The sequence below is a fragment of the Histomonas meleagridis genome (assembly GCF_020186115.1).
Source record: "Histomonas meleagridis strain 2922-C6/04-10x chromosome Unknown contig_9, whole genome shotgun sequence".
NCBI lineage: Eukaryota > Parabasalia > Tritrichomonadida > Dientamoebidae > Histomonas > Histomonas meleagridis.
In genome coordinates this window covers 174,860-194,907 of record NW_027150923.1, presented here as the reverse complement: position 1 = coordinate 194,907, position 20,048 = coordinate 174,860, and the positions used below count along the sequence as shown (strand labels likewise).

General features: G+C 29.7%; 7 protein-coding genes across 7 annotated transcripts; 3 read left to right on the top strand and 4 right to left on the bottom strand.

Annotated features, from left to right (window-relative positions):
• Nucleotides 1–7,601: 7,601 nt before the first annotated feature.
• GO595_009284 (COP9 signalosome complex subunit 7a) lies at nt 7,602–8,048 on the bottom strand (the record flags this gene model as incomplete). Its single annotated transcript, XM_067922952.1, has 1 exon — nt 7,602–8,048. One exon carries the CDS (start codon nt 8,046–8,048, stop codon nt 7,602–7,604), a length of 447 nt encoding a protein of 148 aa, XP_067770286.1.
• A 2,312-nt stretch (nt 8,049–10,360) lies between these two features.
• GO595_009283 (CAMK family protein kinase) lies at nt 10,361–11,608 on the bottom strand (the record flags this gene model as incomplete). Its single annotated transcript, XM_067922951.1, has 1 exon — nt 10,361–11,608. One exon carries the CDS (start codon nt 11,606–11,608, stop codon nt 10,361–10,363), a length of 1,248 nt encoding a protein of 415 aa, XP_067770285.1.
• A 749-nt stretch (nt 11,609–12,357) lies between these two features.
• On the bottom strand, nt 12,358–13,569 carry GO595_009282 (ATP-dependent RNA helicase DBP5; the record flags this gene model as incomplete). The annotated part of the gene is made up of 1 exon (XM_067922950.1): nt 12,358–13,569. The coding sequence occupies one exon, from the start codon at nt 13,567–13,569 to the stop codon at nt 12,358–12,360; it is 1,212 nt and encodes a 403-aa protein (XP_067770284.1).
• Nucleotides 13,570–13,929: 360 nt separating this feature from the next.
• GO595_009281 (mRNA export factor-like) lies at nt 13,930–15,324 on the top strand (the record flags this gene model as incomplete). The annotated part of the gene is made up of 1 exon (XM_067922949.1): nt 13,930–15,324. One exon carries the CDS (start codon nt 13,930–13,932, stop codon nt 15,322–15,324), a length of 1,395 nt encoding a protein of 464 aa, XP_067770283.1.
• Nucleotides 15,325–15,675: 351 nt separating this feature from the next.
• Nucleotides 15,676–16,113, top strand: GO595_009280 (40S ribosomal protein S16; the record flags this gene model as incomplete). The annotated part of the gene is made up of 1 exon (XM_067922948.1): nt 15,676–16,113. The coding sequence occupies one exon, from the start codon at nt 15,676–15,678 to the stop codon at nt 16,111–16,113; it is 438 nt and encodes a 145-aa protein (XP_067770282.1).
• Nucleotides 16,114–16,484: 371 nt separating this feature from the next.
• GO595_009279 (20S proteasome subunit alpha type 1) lies at nt 16,485–17,192 on the bottom strand (the record flags this gene model as incomplete). The annotated part of the gene is made up of 1 exon (XM_067922947.1): nt 16,485–17,192. The coding sequence occupies one exon, from the start codon at nt 17,190–17,192 to the stop codon at nt 16,485–16,487; it is 708 nt and encodes a 235-aa protein (XP_067770281.1).
• A 1,916-nt stretch (nt 17,193–19,108) lies between these two features.
• GO595_009278 (uncharacterized protein) lies at nt 19,109–19,453 on the top strand (the record flags this gene model as incomplete). Its single annotated transcript, XM_067922946.1, has 1 exon — nt 19,109–19,453. The coding sequence occupies one exon, from the start codon at nt 19,109–19,111 to the stop codon at nt 19,451–19,453; it is 345 nt and encodes a 114-aa protein (XP_067770280.1).
• Nucleotides 19,454–20,048: the final 595 nt, after the last annotated feature.

Here is a 20,048-nt window from a genome sequence, read left to right as displayed (position 1 = left end):
CTACTATTAAATTAATTAAAATTACTACTAAAATTACTATGTTAACTAAAAAATGTCCTGAATTATTTAAATTAAGTAAAACAATTATGTTATACAAAAAATATGATGCTCAAAATCCTCATTCTTGGAGATTTATCTCTATTACACCTACTTTTTATCGTATTTGGATGGTATTAATTACTAGAGCATTACAAAATGTTAATAATAATAATCGCTTTATAGCTAGATCTCAAAAAGGTTTTATGCAAACTCCTAATGGTACTACAGAACATGCAATAATGATTAATGAATTTATTCAACATGTTTCTAGGAAGAAAGGAGCAATTTATATTACCTCTATAGATTTCTCTGATGCCTTCGGTTCCATACCTCATTCTCAATTATTTAAAACTTTAAATAATTATGGTTTTGATAAACAATTTATAGATCTAATTAAAGCAACTTATAATAATTCTAAAACTAAAATTCAAATTCCTGTTAAAGGGACTTCTGATTTTATACCCATAAATTGTGGAGTAAAACAAGGTTGTCCTTTTTCACCTTTAGCTTTTTAATTTATGTATTGATCCTTTAATTAGGGACATTAGAAAATAATAAAATTGATGGATTTCATATTAATGGTAAATCAATTTGTGCACAAGCCTATGCAGATGATTTAGTATTAATATCGGATACAGAAAAAGGTATGGAAAATTTAATTAAAACAGTCGAAAGATTTTGTACTTATACTGATATGAAAATAAATACTTCTAAGTGTAGAACTTTTAATTATATTAATAATAATAATAAAAGAGAAATGGCTATTACTAACTTTAAAATTAATAATGAATTAATCCCAATGTTAAATTTAAGAGGAGGTATTACATATTTAGGAATTACTTCTGCTTTAATGAAATCAACTAAAGCTAAAGCTGCTAGATATAAAATAATTAAAGCAATAGAAGATATAGGTGATATTTGTTCATCACCCTTAAAATGGAATCAAATGATTGATGCAATCAAAAGATTTATTATTCCTGCATTAGATTATATATTTTTAAATGAAGCAGTAAATAAATCAGAAATATTAAAATTAGATAAAAGAATTAGATCAGCTTTAAATTCAAATCTAAAAACTACTTCATTACCTAAAGATTTCTTTTATACTGCATGGAAAGATATTGGTGCAGGAATTAATGATTTATATGAAAGACATGATGATCTAATTATTTCTTGTTTTTTAAAACTTTGATTCTCGGAAGATACACCTCTAAAAGATATTTTCCGCTCACTTTGTTGGGAGGAAAAATCATATAGATTTAAAGATATTGAAGAGAATTATTCACATGATAAAAATATTTTCGATGATATCATGAAGAATAATATAATGAAGAATACCGGAACATCATATAATTATATATTAATACATTTAAGAAAAGACATGATGCAGTTATTGAAGAATTATGTGAAATGTTAAAAGCAAAACCTGGTAACAAACCAATTATTCACCTTGACTCAACTATTAAAAATGTTCAAAATGATAATAATCCATTTGAAGGCGAAAACAGGAGATGTAAACCTGATATCTGGTACTATAATAATCAGGATTACACTTTAATCGAGGTAACAATTCCTTATGGAGATGTTGATGAGAATGACATTAATTCTTTAAATGAAAGATACGATCAGAAGAAAGATAAATATACAAGTTTATGTAAGGATATCAAAGAACAATCCTGTCTAGAAGTCAACTATTATGTTATAGTCATTTCATCATTAGGCGCTTGGTTAAACAAATCATCAGATGAATTGAGAACTCTTGCAGAATCTAAAGATTTGTTTAAGAGATTCGCGAAAAGAATAACTGTAGCAACTTTAAGGGAATCACAACGACTAATTTATAATAATTCGGATAATAATAATGGAATTATATTGAATCAGAATTTGAAGAAGAAGAATCCGAATCCGAGAGCATAGCGAACACGGACCAGTCTCTTACATCCGAAGGGTCAGGTGATGAAGTTCAAACAGATGAACTAAATGAGCTTTATGCAAATTTGGTGATTCTAAACTCAAGAGATCATTCTACTTCGGATGGTTCTCACTTAGAGAATGGCAACCAAGAGCATACGTCATCACCAGATGATGAATAACTTAATTTGTACTTAATCTTAATTTCTTTTAGAGATAATTATGAATGAATAAACCACACGGGAGGAGATTTTTTTGATTTTTCATGAATATTGATTTCTTTGATATAGTTTTTTCGGTTTCGAAAATTGCATCATCAGATAATTTCAAGATTGATGATGATCCCGCAGACATAGAACGACCACGTTACATTGAAAGCTCTTCCCCAGATGGTAAGGAAAGAGACTCAGAAATAGGAAATCGCGATGAACTTTTTTCGAAATCAGATTTGATGCGACTCAACCCTTACAACAAGAGATCCTATTAGTACGAGATATTCACTATTCACCATACACTGAGACAGAAACTGATAGAACTCAACCCCCAGAAGTAGCGATCATTTCATCTGATCGCAGAATTATTCCACACCTTCCAATTATTGATCCACAAAACAGGTTTATTTTAGCAGGAAGAGGACAAATCCGTGTATTCCACGGTCAACTACAATTTGATCGAAATATTATACCAATTCCTACGACTCCAGAAAAAATTCTTGAAGGAAAACTTAACTTATATAATTTTATTAACATTCCTGAATTACGTGAACGACCTTTTAGATTATGTGAAGATCATCCGAGAATAAAATTTATAGCTAAAGAAATCACTAATTTAGTTAATTATTATATTAAAGTTAAAGTATTTCTAAAAAATCGTACATTTAATCAAATTTTTAACCAGGCTCTCAATATAAATCAACAATATAATACTTTAGCTATAAATTCATCACAACAACAACAAATTAATTTATTTAATCATGAAAATCATGAATCGAAAATAATTAACGCGATGACTCAAGGTCCTTTAGTTGATGATAATTTTAATACTACTAAAAAAGTCAAAGTTACGAGTAACTTTATAGACGTATTAGATAAGAAGAGAAGATTATTTATCGAAAAATACAACTCTAAAAGATATTTTCCACTCATATTGTTTGGAGGAAAGATTGTATGAATTTAAAGATATCGAAAAGAATAATTCACATGATAAAAATATTATCGATAACATCATGAATAATAATTTAGAGAAGAATACCGGAACATCAAACATTTTTTGCCGGGTTCTTCAAGTAATTGATAGAAATAATTATAAATTATGTCTTTACAATTGTTTAGAAGATGATGATGAAAATGCCTTACTCTTTAATGATATAAATGAAGAAAATGTCAATTCGGATAAAATTACCTTGGAAATTACTACGATTAATCTTAAATTAGTTCGTCTTCAATCAGATTTCTTGAAAACTATCAATGATTATCATAAAGAAAAACATTATCATGACTTAATAAGTCTCCCACTTGAAGGTGACACATTAAAAACTCTGAAAAATAATAAATCATCTAATTATTTTTTGAATCAATTTATATCAAAAGCTGAAAATAATTTTATTAAATTTACAGCTCAAGCTAGAACTAACAGGTTTTTTACAAAACAAAATGCTCGTTTGGCTGGTAGGGGTATTATATCAAATTGTCCATTAGGTGGTGCTGAAGATTCTCTTAGACACATGAGTTGAATGATTGTAAGAAATTATTACATATTTTTAATATTAGACATGATAAAGTTATTAGAGAAATAGTTGACATGTTAAAAACTAAACCAGGTTTGAGACCTACTATTTACATTGATAATTCATTAAAAAAGAGAATAACATCCCAATTCAAAGTGAATTTAGTAATTTAAGACCGGATATTTGGTTCATTAAAAACGATCAATATTATATTATAGAAGTTACTTTTCCTTATGGTGACTTTAATGAGAATGATGTTAATTCTCTTGAAATTAGATATACAGGAAAAGTTGACAAATATAAAGATTTATGTAATGATATTAGGAATCAAACAAATAAAGAAGTTAACTTTTATGCAATAGTAATTTCTTTTTTAGGTGTATGATTTAAGAAATCTTTAGAACATTTAGAAACTTTAGCAGGATCTAAAAGTCTCTTTAAAAGATTTGCTAAAAGAATAACTTTATCCACACTTAGAGAATCTCAAAAACTTATTACTAATGATCACAATATATTAACACAAAATAATAGAGATAATAATGCTAACGAGAATAATAATATACAAGAAGTAGTAAGAGTGCCTGATAATAACATCATACATTCAGATGAAGAAACTGATTCATCTGTTTTATCTGATCATGTAGAGATTGGCTCTAATGATCCTATCTTTTCAGTTCCTTCATCTGATGTCGAAATGATACATGAGCGCGGATGAGTCAAATGGCTCAAGTCAGGTTACATTAAAGTAGTAACTGGCTTAACTTTGTTTTAGTCAACACATAATTGTAAAATGATTAATGAATAAACCACACGGGAGGAGTTTTTTTGATTTTTTTTTTTAAATTTCATTTTTATCTCATATTAAAGCAAAAATTTCTAAGCAAGTTATGCAAGTTAAATAATTGGCCAATATTTTTTTTTTATTTTATTCCAGTTATTTGCAATAATTTTACAATTTTAGGTGATCCTTTTTTGATAGCTTTAGAAAGCGCTGTTTTCAATTAATCAAGAAAACTCCATATTTTTAAAAATTACAGAAAACACATATAAAAAACATTACAAATATGAATGAAAAAGTTTTCTCATTTATATTAACTCCTTCTTGTTTAAGAAGAATTTTGACTATTTCTATTTGTTGTGATTTGCATGCAAACATTAGTGCAGTACTTTAATTTCTATATAAATTCCAAATAATTATTAAAAACAGTTAATAGAAAATATAAACATTGGCATAATTAAATAAACACTTTTCTCATTGATGTTTAATTCTTTTTTCTCAAGAAGTAATTTAACTGCTTCAATTTGACCTTTTTTACAAGCAAACATAAATGCTGTTTGAATAAATACATGAAAACACCAAATATTACAATAAAATAGAATATAAATTAAATGAATTTTAAAAAATTCATACAAATAGATTTGGCATTAACATTAATTTCCTTCTGATTAAGAAGAATATTAATAACATTTATAATGTTAAAATAACATGCATACATAAGACATGTTAAAGAAAATTAAAATTGATTCCAAAAAATTATTTGAATTTTGAAGTCTTGGGAAAAAACATTGGATGTAATTTGATAACATCTGTTGCATTTATGTTAATTTCCTTATGATTTAGCAGTATATGAATAATATCAATATACTCATTTTTACATGCATACATAAGGGCATTCCAATTATATTTAAGTTAATTCCAGAAAATATAATTTAACATCAATTTTTTTAAACCAACTTTAAAAATTTAATATTTATCATTCTTTCATTGATATCTAAATTTTTTTGTGATGAAAGCATAGATACTATTTTACTTGCACCTTTTTGACATGGATAAATTAGTGATGATATATTTGATAAAGAAAAAATCCATAAAAAAGAAAAAAACATCGAATTTAATAAACATATATTTTTCATATTCACATCTATTCTTTTATGTTCAACAAGTAATTTAACAATTTTTGGGAAATTATTATCACAAGCATACATAAGTGCTGTCAAAATTATTATATAAATACACCAATATCAAAAGGATAACATAATTTTAGAGTATTAAATATTCAATAAGGTCATTAAATATTTTTCTTATTTATATCAAGATTTTCATTCTGAAGAAGTAATTCTGTAGTTTTCCTATGACCATATTTACATGCGCACATGAGTGCCGTCCAAAATGGTGTAAATAAACTCCAAAATAAAAATTAAAACAAAAAATTATATGATTTAACTAAATGAAAGATAAAAAAACACTGCTCATGTTAATATCGATTTGTTTTTGTTCAAGAAGCATTTTTACGATATCATAATTTCCATTTCCACATGCACATATTAAAGCTGTCCAAATGACAATAAATAAACTCCAAAAATAAAGTTGAAACATAAAAATTGTTATTAAAATCACAGATTGAGCATTTATATCAATTTCATTATGTTCAATTAGAATCTTAACAACATCAATTTGATTACTTTCACAAGCATATATAAGAGCTGTAAAAAATGTTTATAAAAAATTCCGAAAATAGCTATAAAAATCCGAAAGTTTAAAACTAATATTAAATAATCCAAATTAATATCTTTTTGATTAATATCAATTTGATCTTGTTCAAGAATATAATTAATAGTTTCCCCATTTTCAGAATGAATAGAATCAATCAACAAATTGTTGGTCAATTTTAATTCTTCTTGAAATTGTTTTACAAGGAATATATTACCTGTTTTTGCTGCTTCTTGAATTATATTTTCAGTAATTTTTAGTCCCTCTTTTTCCAAAAATCCAAAAATTTCAAAATTATTATGTTTAATACATTTTATTCCCAAATCTTCTAAACTTTTTATTTCACTAAGTTTTCTTTCATAAAGATAATGAAAGATTTTATTTTTATGAAATTTAATTGTTGTTTCATATGACTTTTGGAAGGAAGAATGGTTTTGTTCACACAAATGAATAATTTCAATATTACCATTAGCAACAGCATATTTCCCTGCGTTAGTTAAATCGGATCCATTTAACATTAAAAACTTAAAACAATTAATCGATCCAAAAAATGCAGCATAATCAATAAGTGAAACATTGCTATTGTTAACTAATGAATATCTTTCGTATAGAGCCGGATTAACTTTTTGATTAAAATCGAAATTTGTTTCTGATGATATTTTTTGAAGTTTTTCTATATCATCATATCGAATTATTTTTGTTATCTCTAAAGGATTAACTCCTTCATGAATTAATTGTTTATGAAGTTTCCAATCATCTTTATTAAGTGCTTCAATATTCGCATAAAATTGCTTATCAATATCAGTGGGTATATCAACTCTATTTCTAATCATGCATTGCGAAAATTTTGATAAAAGTTTATTTTTTACTTGATCATAACAAATATATTTGTTTTCAATCATTTTTGAAATTAGATAATAATATTCTTGTGAACATAATGTAGAAATGAACTTATGAAAAACATGAAAAATATCGGAACAAATTTCTTTAGTTTTAATTTCAGATAAAAATTTAAATATTATATTAATATCTTTTGTTCTAGAGATAAAAAATGAATAAAGAAGCCTACATATAATAAGATTGAATGAAAAAGGAAAGTTTTCATCAAATAAAAGAAGTATTGTTTTTGAAATTTGTTCAATGTTTTCTTCATTTAAACTCATTATATTACGTTCTAAGGTTTGAAGTTTCCCTAAATATTGGTTTGGATCAACTTGAATATTTTCATTCTTTTTCATTAACACTTTTCCTATCGTACAATCATAAACTATTTAATTTACAATGGAAATTAAAACTAAAAATGAAGTTGAAAATGTTTGGAAAAATGAAGTTGATAATGTTAATATTACAAACCAAATGGGAATCAAAGACACTTTTGCCAAAAATTTGTTTAAATTATTAAAAAAGGTGTTTATTGTGATCAATAATGTAAGTTTACTGAACTTTAAGGGCGTTTGAAATTTTATCCCTGAAGTTTTTGATTTCTTGAATTATTCTTTTGATGCTTTCTTCGTCATTCTTAACGCAACGGGATACAGCACGATCACAAATAATGCAGCTTGTTTGTTCATCGATTTTTGCATCTATATAATTAGAAGCCATCAAATCAATTACCAGTGATTCGAGATCAGCAACGTTATCGATTGATAGTTCTTTTTTGATCTTAGCAAATTGAATACAAGATTCTTTTGCGCCCAAAGATAATAAAGTGAGTTTCTTGAGTTTTCTTGCTGCCTCACTATTAGGTTCCAACTTAAGTTCTTTAGGGCATGAACTTTCAAAAGAAAGATAATCACTCCAAGTACCATAAGAAAATATAGAGAGAAGCTTATACTCAGGAGATCCCTCATTAAAGTCCTTGAGGTAAACGTCCAAAAACATTTCGTTTGGATCATTCAGGATCTTATTGACGTTGCTCATTGAGGAATTTTGCCAGCGCGACCGTTTATTTTCTTTTTGCCAGTTCGAAAAGTGACATTTTTCAACAAAAACAAGGATAAAGCACTCTTGCGTTAGCTTTGATACTTTCTAGTTGTTTTTTCAAAAAAGCCGAACAAAAATAAAAGGAGGAAATTCAGGCTTTTACTAACTTCCTAAAATAATTTTTCTGAAATTACTCATTTTTGGAATTGGTTTTACCTGGTACTTTACAGATGCAGGTTCTTTGCAAGGACTGCTGTATTCTATTGTTTCCGCGTTATTCGTGCAACTTTGAAGGAATACTCCAATCGATGGAAGAACTTTTCGAGGTACTGTTTTAGTGGCCTCGGATAAGTTTGATGGAAGAGGTGGAACAAAGTCGAATTTTTGTAAAGCGGGTTCAACTGTTCCCGCTTTCGAGGTTTCCCCAGATATGTTCTCATTTTTTGTTTGTTTTTTTGTTTGTTTTTTTGTTCATAAGCTTCCCAGTTCATTACGTACTTCCCTTGATAATCAGTTTGACAAAAATTTTTTAAACCAGAATACCAATGATTTTTAATTGAACTATCAGATCTTCCTGGAATTGACTTTGAAATAGATGACCATTTAGTTCCAATTTCATTAACCATTGATATAATAAGTTCGTCTTCATCTTTTGTCCATGGTGAAAATGTATTTTCTGGAGATAAGTAATTTGTCCACCTGTCTTTGCACTGGCGTGGGGTTTTTCCTGAAATTTCCTTTGAAATCTCAAACCAATTGTTTGTTCCATATTTTGATACAAGATATGCAAGAAGTTCGTCATCTTCAAGTGAAAACACTCTCCTCCTACAACAGTTTACTTTATCTAAATGACATTTAGGAACGAAGTGGGAATGACCTGAAAAGTTCACCCCGTTGTTCATTGTGTGTGACAAAGAATTGAATGACAACTGGCGGTTTTTAAAATGATGTTAAAAACTTATTCTAAAATATCTTGTTACTTGTTCATTTATTTTCATTTATATTTTATACATATATTGTACACATTGTTTATCATATGATAATTGATTTGCTTCTTTGTTATATTTTTTAGAAATTGAAATATTTTAATACTTTCACAAATACATATTTTTCTATGGAGTTTTCTTTTTTTGTAAGCGTAAAATTTGACAATTTTTTTGACACATGAGAGATCATGAACTCATTAATAATGCCATTGTCAACAATTTATCTAAATATCGTGAGTCCTCTGCCCATAGATAAATAAACATACTATTTTGTAGATATTGGATTTAAACACAAGTCAAACGGAAAAAATCAAATTTGAATGAATTAAATCTAATATTTTGAAAAATTGAATTAATATTATTAATGTTTATAAACATTCAAAAAGTTGTTGACTTTGTTTGGGCGTTTGGAGTTAACCGTATCTAATTTTTCTGACTTTTCAAACATTTGGATGAAATGAACTCAAATAACGTGTTTTAAACGTTCTTATATCATCTATTTACCACTTTTTTTGAGAGTTACTTTGTATTTGGCATGTTTTTTTTTTTAAATTAAGCTTTATAGGAAATTTATATGAAGATTATTCATTTCTCAAAATAAATATTTATATATCCATATCTAAGGAATCAAAAATCATAAAAAGGGAGAAAAAATAATGATTTCAAAATTACAAATAAATGTGACTTTTTATGGAAACTTTTCTGCTTATTTTTTTGAATGGCTTATGGAAAATATTTTTATATTTAATCCAAGAAATTCAAAAATATCATTAAATAATAATGAGATTTATCCATTATGATGATGATGTTCGTTTCTATCTTTACATGTATTGGGATACTTTTATCAAGTTTCAATGTTATCTAAAATGTTAGCATGGCTTTCAGTTTATAAATTCAGTCTTGATAATAATACAATAAATGTTTAATGATAACATAAATATCATACATAACAGAATCTTATTAAATGGTTATTAAAAATATTTTCTAATTTTATTTTAATATTTGAAATGTTATTTTAATTTTTTTGGGTTAACTTGTGCACTCAATCATATGATTGTAAAATATTTTAAGTACTTTATTTAAAGTAAAACCAGGCTGCAAAACCACAATCAAACTGAACCCTACTTATTGTAGAAAACAAAGTTCGATGTGCTTTCATCAAACAAAACTCTAACAAAAAATTTTTATTCACCGGTAAAATCGAATAAATTTAATCAATGTTGATCAATATACAGATTGAATACTAAAAAATGTTTACTTAAAGCGCTGATACAAACATCCGTATTAGAACGGAAACCCAAAACGCCGAATTGGCTTTGGAGAATATGTTCTTCCAATATATGGTATCGGTGAATCTTGAGGTGATACCTTGTCTGACATTGGATGTGACAATAGAGTTGAACCCTGCGGTATTTCTGGTGGGAGAAGTCTCTTTCTGGCAACCCTTGGATTATAGCTTGAACAATGTTCACTTGCTGTAATGAATCTTCTCGCGCTCATGTTTAGCTCCTCTGCGATTTTAGAAAACATGAAATCACTTCCGCATCTGATCACTTCGATATTATTTATCTTTCGATTCTCCTCAAAATCTTGTGGCACAAGAGGGGGATCATTAGTGATAAAGTCTGTGACAAAATCATCGGCATCTCTAATGAATGGATGCGCTAATACTTGATCAAGAGTATATCGTTTATGAGGATCTGGTTGTAACATTCCTCGGATTAAATCCTCTGGTACCTGGAATGATACTTTTGGTATAACTAAAGCCTTCTCTCTGATGTTTTCGACAATTTCATATAGATTTTCTCCCGTATATGGAAGTTTTTGGAAAAGCATTTGATAAAGTGTAACACCCAGAGCCCAAATGTCTTCTTTAACTTGTGGACATTGATCTTCAACTTGCGGAATTTCATCAATTTCATCATCAAATGTACCTAAAGCTTCTGGAGCTTGGAACGCAGGAGAGCCCATAACCATCGCAGCACTCTTGAAGCTATGACCAATTCCAAAGTCGCCTAACATTGCTTTTCCAGATGAGTTCATCAAAACATTTGCAGGTTTAATATCTTGGTGAACATATCCTTTGGAATGCATGTATGAAAGAGCACTTGCAACTTGTTTCATAATGGATCTGATTGAATTAACTGTAAGTGCACCTTTCCTTAGTAAACTCAAAATTGATCCTTTGTCTGCATGTTCAAGAACTAAAAAAGCCACTTTGCGATCTTTTGAAATAAATACGTCATAAAGTTTAAGAATGTTTTTGTGTTCTAAATTCCTCATGAGATTAATTTCACGATCCAATTGGTTAACACCATCTGGAGTTTTTATAAGTGTCTTTAGTTTGATCCTTTTAACCGCATATGTTTTCTGTGTTTCCCTGTCTATGGATAGATAGACTTTTGAAAAAGATCCACTTCCAATTTTTTTGACCAAAAGATAGTTCCCGACCTGGCAAATTGGTTTTTCTTGTAGTGGGATTGGTTCTGGTGTTGGAATGTGGGTAATGAATTTAATATGCTGGATGTTCATGGACAAAATAACAACCGCCATAACGGTTAGAGATTTTTCGTGTTCGTTTGTGGAAAGTTACAAAATACATTATAAAGTATATTAAACTTTGAGGAAATGTTTTTAATAATTTTAGGTGTAACTCAACGTATTGATTATTTATTAAAAAATTGTGTGTTTAATCCAAAATTTATGTTTTGTTTTCATTGTTTCTTACGGTTTAACCGCTACGTACGAACAATACTCAAAACTCAAAAATTAAAAGCTCAATTCTGGGCATTGAATTCAAATTCAATCGGAATAAACGGTGATTTTTTTCGATGATGACTAAATCAAAAACGTAAATTTCAATTCATATTGATGAATTATTTTCGTTTAGGATTTGTCTTTATTAAATCCTTAATTAGAAGCAACCATTTTTTCTCATTTTTTTTAAGAAATAAGAAAGAACATTTTCATATTTTTTAAATTTAAATCATATCTAACATCAAACACATGCAGGCGTTGATATTTAGTAAGCTTTTATAATCAAGTTATCCTTATTTTCATCAATAAATCCATTTTTACTCCATTTTTCTTATCATTTCCTATTCAAAAAATTGACTGTTTAATTGGTCAAGTAAAATCACCGCGTTCACAATTTGTGCGCGTCCAAACCCACAAAATCTTCAATATCGTCATAAAATACGATATTTATTCAAAAACTTCAAGTTTTCAGATGATTTACAAAATCTTTCATTGAAACACATTGAAAAATTAATGGAATAAGTTTATTCCTCATGATTTTCTTCCTGATTGAGGCTTTCTTCTTTAGGAAGTTCTTCGAAGTGATGCCAATCTATCTTCTTAAGTTCTGTAATGTCAGGCCTCTTCTCAATAACATTCTTTAATGCCTTTTCTTGTTCCTCATTAAATATAATTGACAAACAAATTCCAGGACGGCCGAATCTTCCGGCTCTTCCTGATCTGTGGATGTAAGAGTATGAATCACTAATATTTGTTCCAACTCCTTTACAAGATGGGAATCCCCAATTAACAACTAAATATGTGTTTGGAATATCAATGCCTCTTTGAAGAACATCTGTGGCAACCAAAACTTTGATCTTCTCTTTTCTGAAATCTTGGATGACTGAATCTCTTTCACCTGGAGTAAGTTTTCCACTGAAAGCACGACATTCGAATCCGCCTTTGTTTAGGTCCTCTGCAATAGCTTCAACTTCATCGCGACGGTTGGCGAATATATATATCTGACCGGTAGGAATGTGTTTGTTAAGCTCTAGGAGAGCATCTGTGGCTTCTTTGTGTTGTTCTTCTTTTGTTCCTTGATTAAGCATAACATACCAATGTTGGACTTTGCTTTCTTTTGGAGTTATCTTGACTTCTATTACATCACCAGCAATAGTTGAAAGGAACTTTGTGGTGTTTGGCGAAAACGTGGCTGAGAAGAATCCGAATTGACATTTCTGTTTCTTGAGTTGTTCAATGAGAAATTTTGTAGAACCTCTATGTGATTTAGCTGTAATGAGTTCATCAGCTTCATCAATAACAAGGAATTTACATTTAGGAAATCCTTTTCGATCTTTGTACAGTTTTTGAATTGAGCCTGGAGTTCCAAAAATAAATTGAGGATTACCAACAACAATAGAATCAGTACCAACAGATACTCCACTGGTAAGTTCGATGTATTTATTGATTGGATCAAATACATCACGTGTCTGTTTGACTAATTCGCGCGTTGGTGCTAGATAAATCGCTTGAATATCTTTCAAATTTTTATCAATAATGTTCATTATTCCCGCAAGAAATGCTATGGTTTTACCGCATCCACATGGTGCATTTGCAAGAACATTTTTTCCTGAAACAATTAATGGAAGAGCTTTAACTTGAATTTCTGAAGGATCAACAATTCCCATGTCAGCAAGCCCTTGAATGATATCACCATTTTTGATGAAATCTGAAAATTCTGCGGAGCCTTCTTCCATGCCAAAAATGGTCCGACAAAACCGCAAAAATAATAAACGGTCAAAATCCATTTTTTTCTTCTTTTTGATTATTTTTATTAAAATACTATATTAATATATTTGTAAATTATGACAATGTTTCAAAATGTTTTTTAATTTTTATTCATTTTTTGATTAATTTAATTAATTATTGATTCATTAAATTTTTGAAATATTTCATTTGTTTAAATCCCATCTCATGATTTTTAATTGAACATTCGCTGCCACATAAAAACAGATGTATACAAGTATAAATACTGATTGTACTACACAAACTAATGTGAGTAAGATTTGTTTGACACCTTCAAGAAAGAGAGTTAAACGGCCGTCCAAGTAGGCTCAATGTCCTATTATGGTGGTTCTTATTATGGTTACGGCGGCTACGGCGACAAAAAAACAACATATAATTCATACTACAACTATGGGTCTCGTTCAACAGCTGTAAAAGCTGTTTCATTACCAGATGCCCCTGGAGATACTGTTTCATGTTTAACATTTTCGTCATCTAATACATATTTAGCAGCATCTTCTTGGGATTCTACTCTTCGAGTGTGGCAGTTCAATAGTTGGAAAGCCGAACCCAAATTTTATACAACAACTCATCAAATTCCCATTCTTCGTTGTTGTTTTGATGGTAGTGATCAAAATGTTTACTTTGGAGCAACAGATGGAAATGTTTATTGTGTTTCAATTGAGGGTACAGGGTCAGCATATAGTACTTTTTCTTTTGGTGGTAGTACAACTAATAGTTCTTCTTTAGAAACTCAAAAAACTACAAACTCAACTTTAAAAACTGGTTTTAATACACAAACAAATTCCACAGCATCCAAGTCATTATTTCAAACAAGCACCCCCACAAATGTTGATAAGAACTTAAAAACATGTTCACCAGCTACACCAACATGCGTTCAAAGCTATTACAAAGGCTTAGGACCGATTACAGGTCTTCGCTGGTACTCACGTTTAGATGTATTAATTGTTGCAACTTCATGTGTTGATCCAGAAAAAGGTGACAGGTATGCACTAATATTTTATTATAATCCAAAAGACACATCAGTACGAATGGACACATTACGTAATCAATTATTATTATATAAGACAAATCTTAAAATCATCGATATTGACTTATATGAAGACATGTTGTACATTTGTGGAATAGAATCAAACCCCAATGCGCCATCCCAAACAAAACCATATTTATCAAGTATAAATTTAGATGCTCAAACTATTCAAGAAAATGTCGTCCCAATTGGTATCAATGACTCTGCGCATGTTGGACAACAAATAACTTCAATAGCAGCTACAAAACGTGGGTATATTGCTGTAAATACATTAGGTGATGCCGAATTTTCCATTGGTGGTGAATACTTTGTTCAAAATTTGTTTCGGCATGTTGCAGCAGGTAAGTGTGCACTCTATCCTGCAAATTGTGTTGCCTATAGCCCTGATCTGGAAATGGCCATTGTCTGCTCCGGTGTAAACTTCTCAATCCAGCCTGCTTCTCCTCAAATTCAATTTATAAATGCCTTAAAAGGTTATAATATGGTAAAACCTTTTCAAGGCAATGTCCCGATAACTGCTTGCGCTTTTTCGAATGGAGATGATTATTTCGTAGTAGCGACAGGAAATGATTGGTCTAAAGGCCCACCAAAAGCACATCAAACTTTTCAAATCGGAATTTACTTGCAGAAAATTCCAGATGATGTAAAAACTGGTTTAAATGAAAGTAAAGAATAAAATAAAATTATTTCATAAATACCAAAAAGATAAAAAGCAAAAAATGTAATAATAATTCTTTAATTGCTTGTCAAGTTGTATCACTTACGAGCGTTTTTTATTATATATGTTTCTTAATTAGCATTAGCATCTTAAATATCGATTAACTTAAGCCATTTTTGTGATTTACTTTGAAGTGCTTCAATTATTTCGACATAGCGCGCAAATTTAAAAAGTCCAACTTAAATTCAGTCATGATAAAATAATTTTAAAGTTAGAAGATCATTAAGTTCAGTGATTATTTATAGTGGTTCACAAATGAAACCATTACGGTAACGGTGCAATGGTGTCAAAACCTCCATTTGGGCGGTTATGGCTGACCTTTCGATGAAAAGTGTTCAGGTTTTCGGACGCAAGAAGACAGCAACAGCAATTGCTTACTGCAAGGAAGGCTCTGGCCTCATCAAGTTAAATGGTGTTCCACTTGGCCTTGTTGGCACTGAGACACTTAAAGCCAAACTTATGGAACCACTTCTTCTTATCGGTGAAGACAAATATAAGAACCTCGATATACGTCTTCGTTGCCATGGTGGTGGTAGTGTTGCCCAAATCTATGCAATTAGACAAGCAATTGCCAAAGCCATTGTTGCATATTACCAAAAATATGTTGACGAACAAGCTAAAGATGAAATCAAGAAGGTTCTCTTAGATTACGATCGTACACTCCTTGTTGCAGATCCACGTCGTATGGAACCAAAGAAGTTTGGTGGTCAAGGTGCACGCGTTCGCAGACAAATGTCATACCGTTAAAAGGCTTCTTTTTCCTTTTTTTTCTTTTTTAAGATAAAGGAAATGTTCTAAAACTTGTTTTCAAGAGATCTAATGAGCATTAAAAAGTGTCAATTTGTTGCACGTTAAATTTTGCAGAAAAAATATTTGAGATCTTAAAGTTACCAAAAGAATTAGAAAACATCAAATCTTTATTAACTTAAGATGAAGCTTTAGTAAGCTAATACATATGTCAAATACAAAACATTATTATCTTTTTATATTCAAATGTTTTTTCTCTGATGCGTCAAAAATAATTTACTATATTTTGACTTTTACTTGTTTCGTTTTGAAATCAGGTTCGAACCTATTTCACTTTAAAATAAAATAGTTAAAAAATTAAGATGAATGTTTTAATTTTGATCAATGTAACAGCGAAGTTGTTCACCCTCAAGAATTTCAAATGGTTCGTCAATGCCAACAACGCCAACAGCAATGGATTCGATATTTATCTCTTCTTTTGATGAGCAATCATTGATTGCCTTTAATGCGTGTTTGATTAACGAGTCGCGATCGCAATTTTCGAACTCAGCTAAGTGTTGTTCCAAATAAGTCTTTCCGGCTTGGGCGCGTCTTCCAATTGCTTGGGCATTATACTCCCAATTCTCTCCACTTGGGCAGGTTTCGAATAAGCGAACACCATCAGAGCCAGCACCAATCATTAACAAGCCAACTCCATATGGTCTTTTATCATATTTTTGAGTTTTCTTTTGTGACCTTTCAGCAACAATATCAGCAAGCTCTACAACTTTGATTTCGCTTCCATAAGCAAATTTGTGTTGGATACATTCGTTTCTGAGTAATTTGCAAAGTCCACGGCCATCAGCTGTTAAGCCAGAAATTGCTACACCAATGTGTTCGTCAATTTTGAATATCTTTGGTTGATATGATGAAAATTCTGATGGATTATGCATAATGCATGCAAGTACTGCATGTGTTCGTGAGCGAATGGCTACTGTAGGCATTCCTTGTTGAACAGCTTTCATGGCATTTTCTACTTGGAGAATGCGTCCTTCTGGTGAAAATGTTGTGGCATCGCCGTCGTACCTTGAGCGAAACATTGGCTAATTAATTATTCAATAACTTTGTTTGAACAACTTTGGATAGAGACCGTTTACGCGGGGGTACCCCATCAAAAAGTGAAGTCAAAAAGACGGTTTGTCTTCGAGAAGAAACATTTCTCCAAAATGTTATAATCTTGTTTTCACATGAGTTTTTTACAATTTTTAGGTTTGTTAGTACAACTTATGAACTCGGTTCAGTTTTTTACTTATAATTTAATAAAAATTTGATGTCAAAAATTCAATTCTCTAATTTTAAGAAAATTCTAATTAATTAGAATATTTATCAGATTGGCTAAAGGTCTACACAAAAAAATGACCTTTAAAAAATATTTCATGTAAAGAAAACATATTTTGAGTGAATTTTCATCAACATTTATTCAAAAAGTGCCAAAGTTATTTCTGAAGGAAAAACCGCTGTCATATGTCAACGCGCGGTTTTTCTGGTGAAAAGTTATAACTTTTTGAATTAATTCAAGTATAAATTGTGAAGAGCGTCATCGTTTTTAATTGAATCTGCTCGGTTAATTTGTGTTTAAATAATGTTTAATAAAAAACAAATAACATGATAAAGGAAATCGATCTTCTAATCCGCTAAGTTTGAAGTTTCAAAGACCCTTCATCTGTATCATTTGTGAATGTCATCGTTAACGGGCTTTTGTGACAGTTGCTTTGAGGTGTGGGAGCAGGATAATCCCAAAATGAAGGTAATGCTTCTGTACTTGGCATATCTGGCTTTTGATATGATGTGTTGGTAGGGATGTTATTGCATTGTGTTGTTATTTCTCCAATTCTTGACATTTTGGCAAAACACAATTTCCTAAAAGTTCTAGGTTTTCTTTCCATTCTGACCAATTGAAAATCACGAATCCTTGCGGCTTCGCGTGACGTTTTCTGGTTAATTATTGATGAAATTCTATCTGTGAAAGAATCTGTATCACGGGTTAATGAGAGCCATCTTGAAGAATCGCTTGGCTGACTTGACTGGATTATAACCAAAACGTCTCGAGGTTTAATTCCATAAAATTCAAAAGAAAGATTTTCACTAAGAAGTTGTCCATTAAATAGAAATGTTGCTGATTCATAAGGTGTAATTCTTTTTAAATCGGCAATAGTTGATGTTGGATAAACACTGGCTTTAATAACGCACCTTCCAGGAAAATATATGAGAAGAGGAAACTTCTTGGAAACCTGATTCATAAAGAATATTTTTTATTCACAAACATGGCGGTTTATTACAATTTTGATATCACAAACGATGGTCCACGTAGCATAACTGATCAAAAAGTTATTTTGATCGAAATTTAGATAAAATATTAAAATAATTTTATTGATGGAAATAATTAAAATTCAAGGTTTTAAAAAAGAGACAATTTTCACAATTCAAGAAGTAATTAATTGTAAACAATTTATATTGATAAATACTTGATTCTTTGGTAAATTCACCCAAAACTTGAAGGAGACTGTTTACAATTATTATTTCAGAGAAGGATTTTCTCATATTGAATGAGAACCGATAGTTTCCATATCGGTTTTGGCCTTAGAAAAGTAAACGAAAGTTGTGTACACAAAAAAACTGAAAACAAAATAAACGATCTCTGCGATAAAATTTTACAACAACTCTCATATTTGTTTCAATAAAATACATGTCAAGGAAAAATTGGATTTTTCAGGTAAAAATACTTAGTTAAACGAATTTTTCTCACCTAATGCGTTTATTGGTTAAGATCAGTGATAAATTATTTAATTAAAATTTTTATTTAAATTAGGTGCTTGTAATTAATCTTTAAATCTAGAAGATAATATGTTAAAAATGCATTGTAATTTTTTTTGGCACTTTGTTAAACTTTTGAATAATGTATTGAATTTGGGTCAGCTGATTTTGATTACTTTACTTTTTTTTAGCTAAAATTTTTATGGATTTTAGAAGCCCTTATCAAGGAATTGGAAGAACAATTGGAGAAACGCCAAGCAACGCAAATAATCCTGCTTCACGTGAATACGATATTATGGATGATCAAGATGCAGAAAGTGATCTCGAAAAAGCTATTAGAATATCATTAATGGAAAGCCAGCAAAACTCACGACCAAATATCCATGAGCCTTCACATAGCCCTTCTCGTAATACATTTATTATTGAAATTCCACAAGAAATCATAAATAATATTGTTCATAATCCATTAAAATTACGTCCAATCCTTGCCAAGCTACCAGGTGTTGATCAGTTTAATCCAATATTTGATGAATTTTTCAATTCGTAATTTCGAAATTATATGTATTTCCAATTCCTTAGTTACTTCCCACCAAGTTATTTCTTTCCTTAAGGAGTGTTATTTATTTTTTTCTCTAAAAAAACAACGCTTATCTTTATTTTCTTATTTTTTGAGAAAAATTTTGATAAAAGTATACGTTTATTTTATCATAATAACGTTTTTTCCTTCCCTGGGCTTAAATTACTTACATAATGAATCCCAAATTTCAAAAAGCTCAGGATTTAGTCAAAGAATCTTCATTAACACCCCTTTTTACGACAGAAATTAAAATTAAAAGATGTATTGGTTCAAGAAAATTAATAGCAATTACAACAGAGCTAAATTTACAGATATTCAGTAAAAGTGGTTCATTAAAGAAAAAGCTTAATTGGCTTGATATTGAAAATATAACAGGTGGGAAAAAAGGCATTTATTTTGAATTTGAAAATAATGTTTTCACACTAACAACAGAAGATTTAGATTCTTTTGTTAACTCAATTTCAGATGCAATTAGACACATTCTTATACAAAAAGAATTGAATACAATAGGTTATTTTAAATTTAAACATTTAGATCAATTACCTTCATCATATGGAGTTCATTG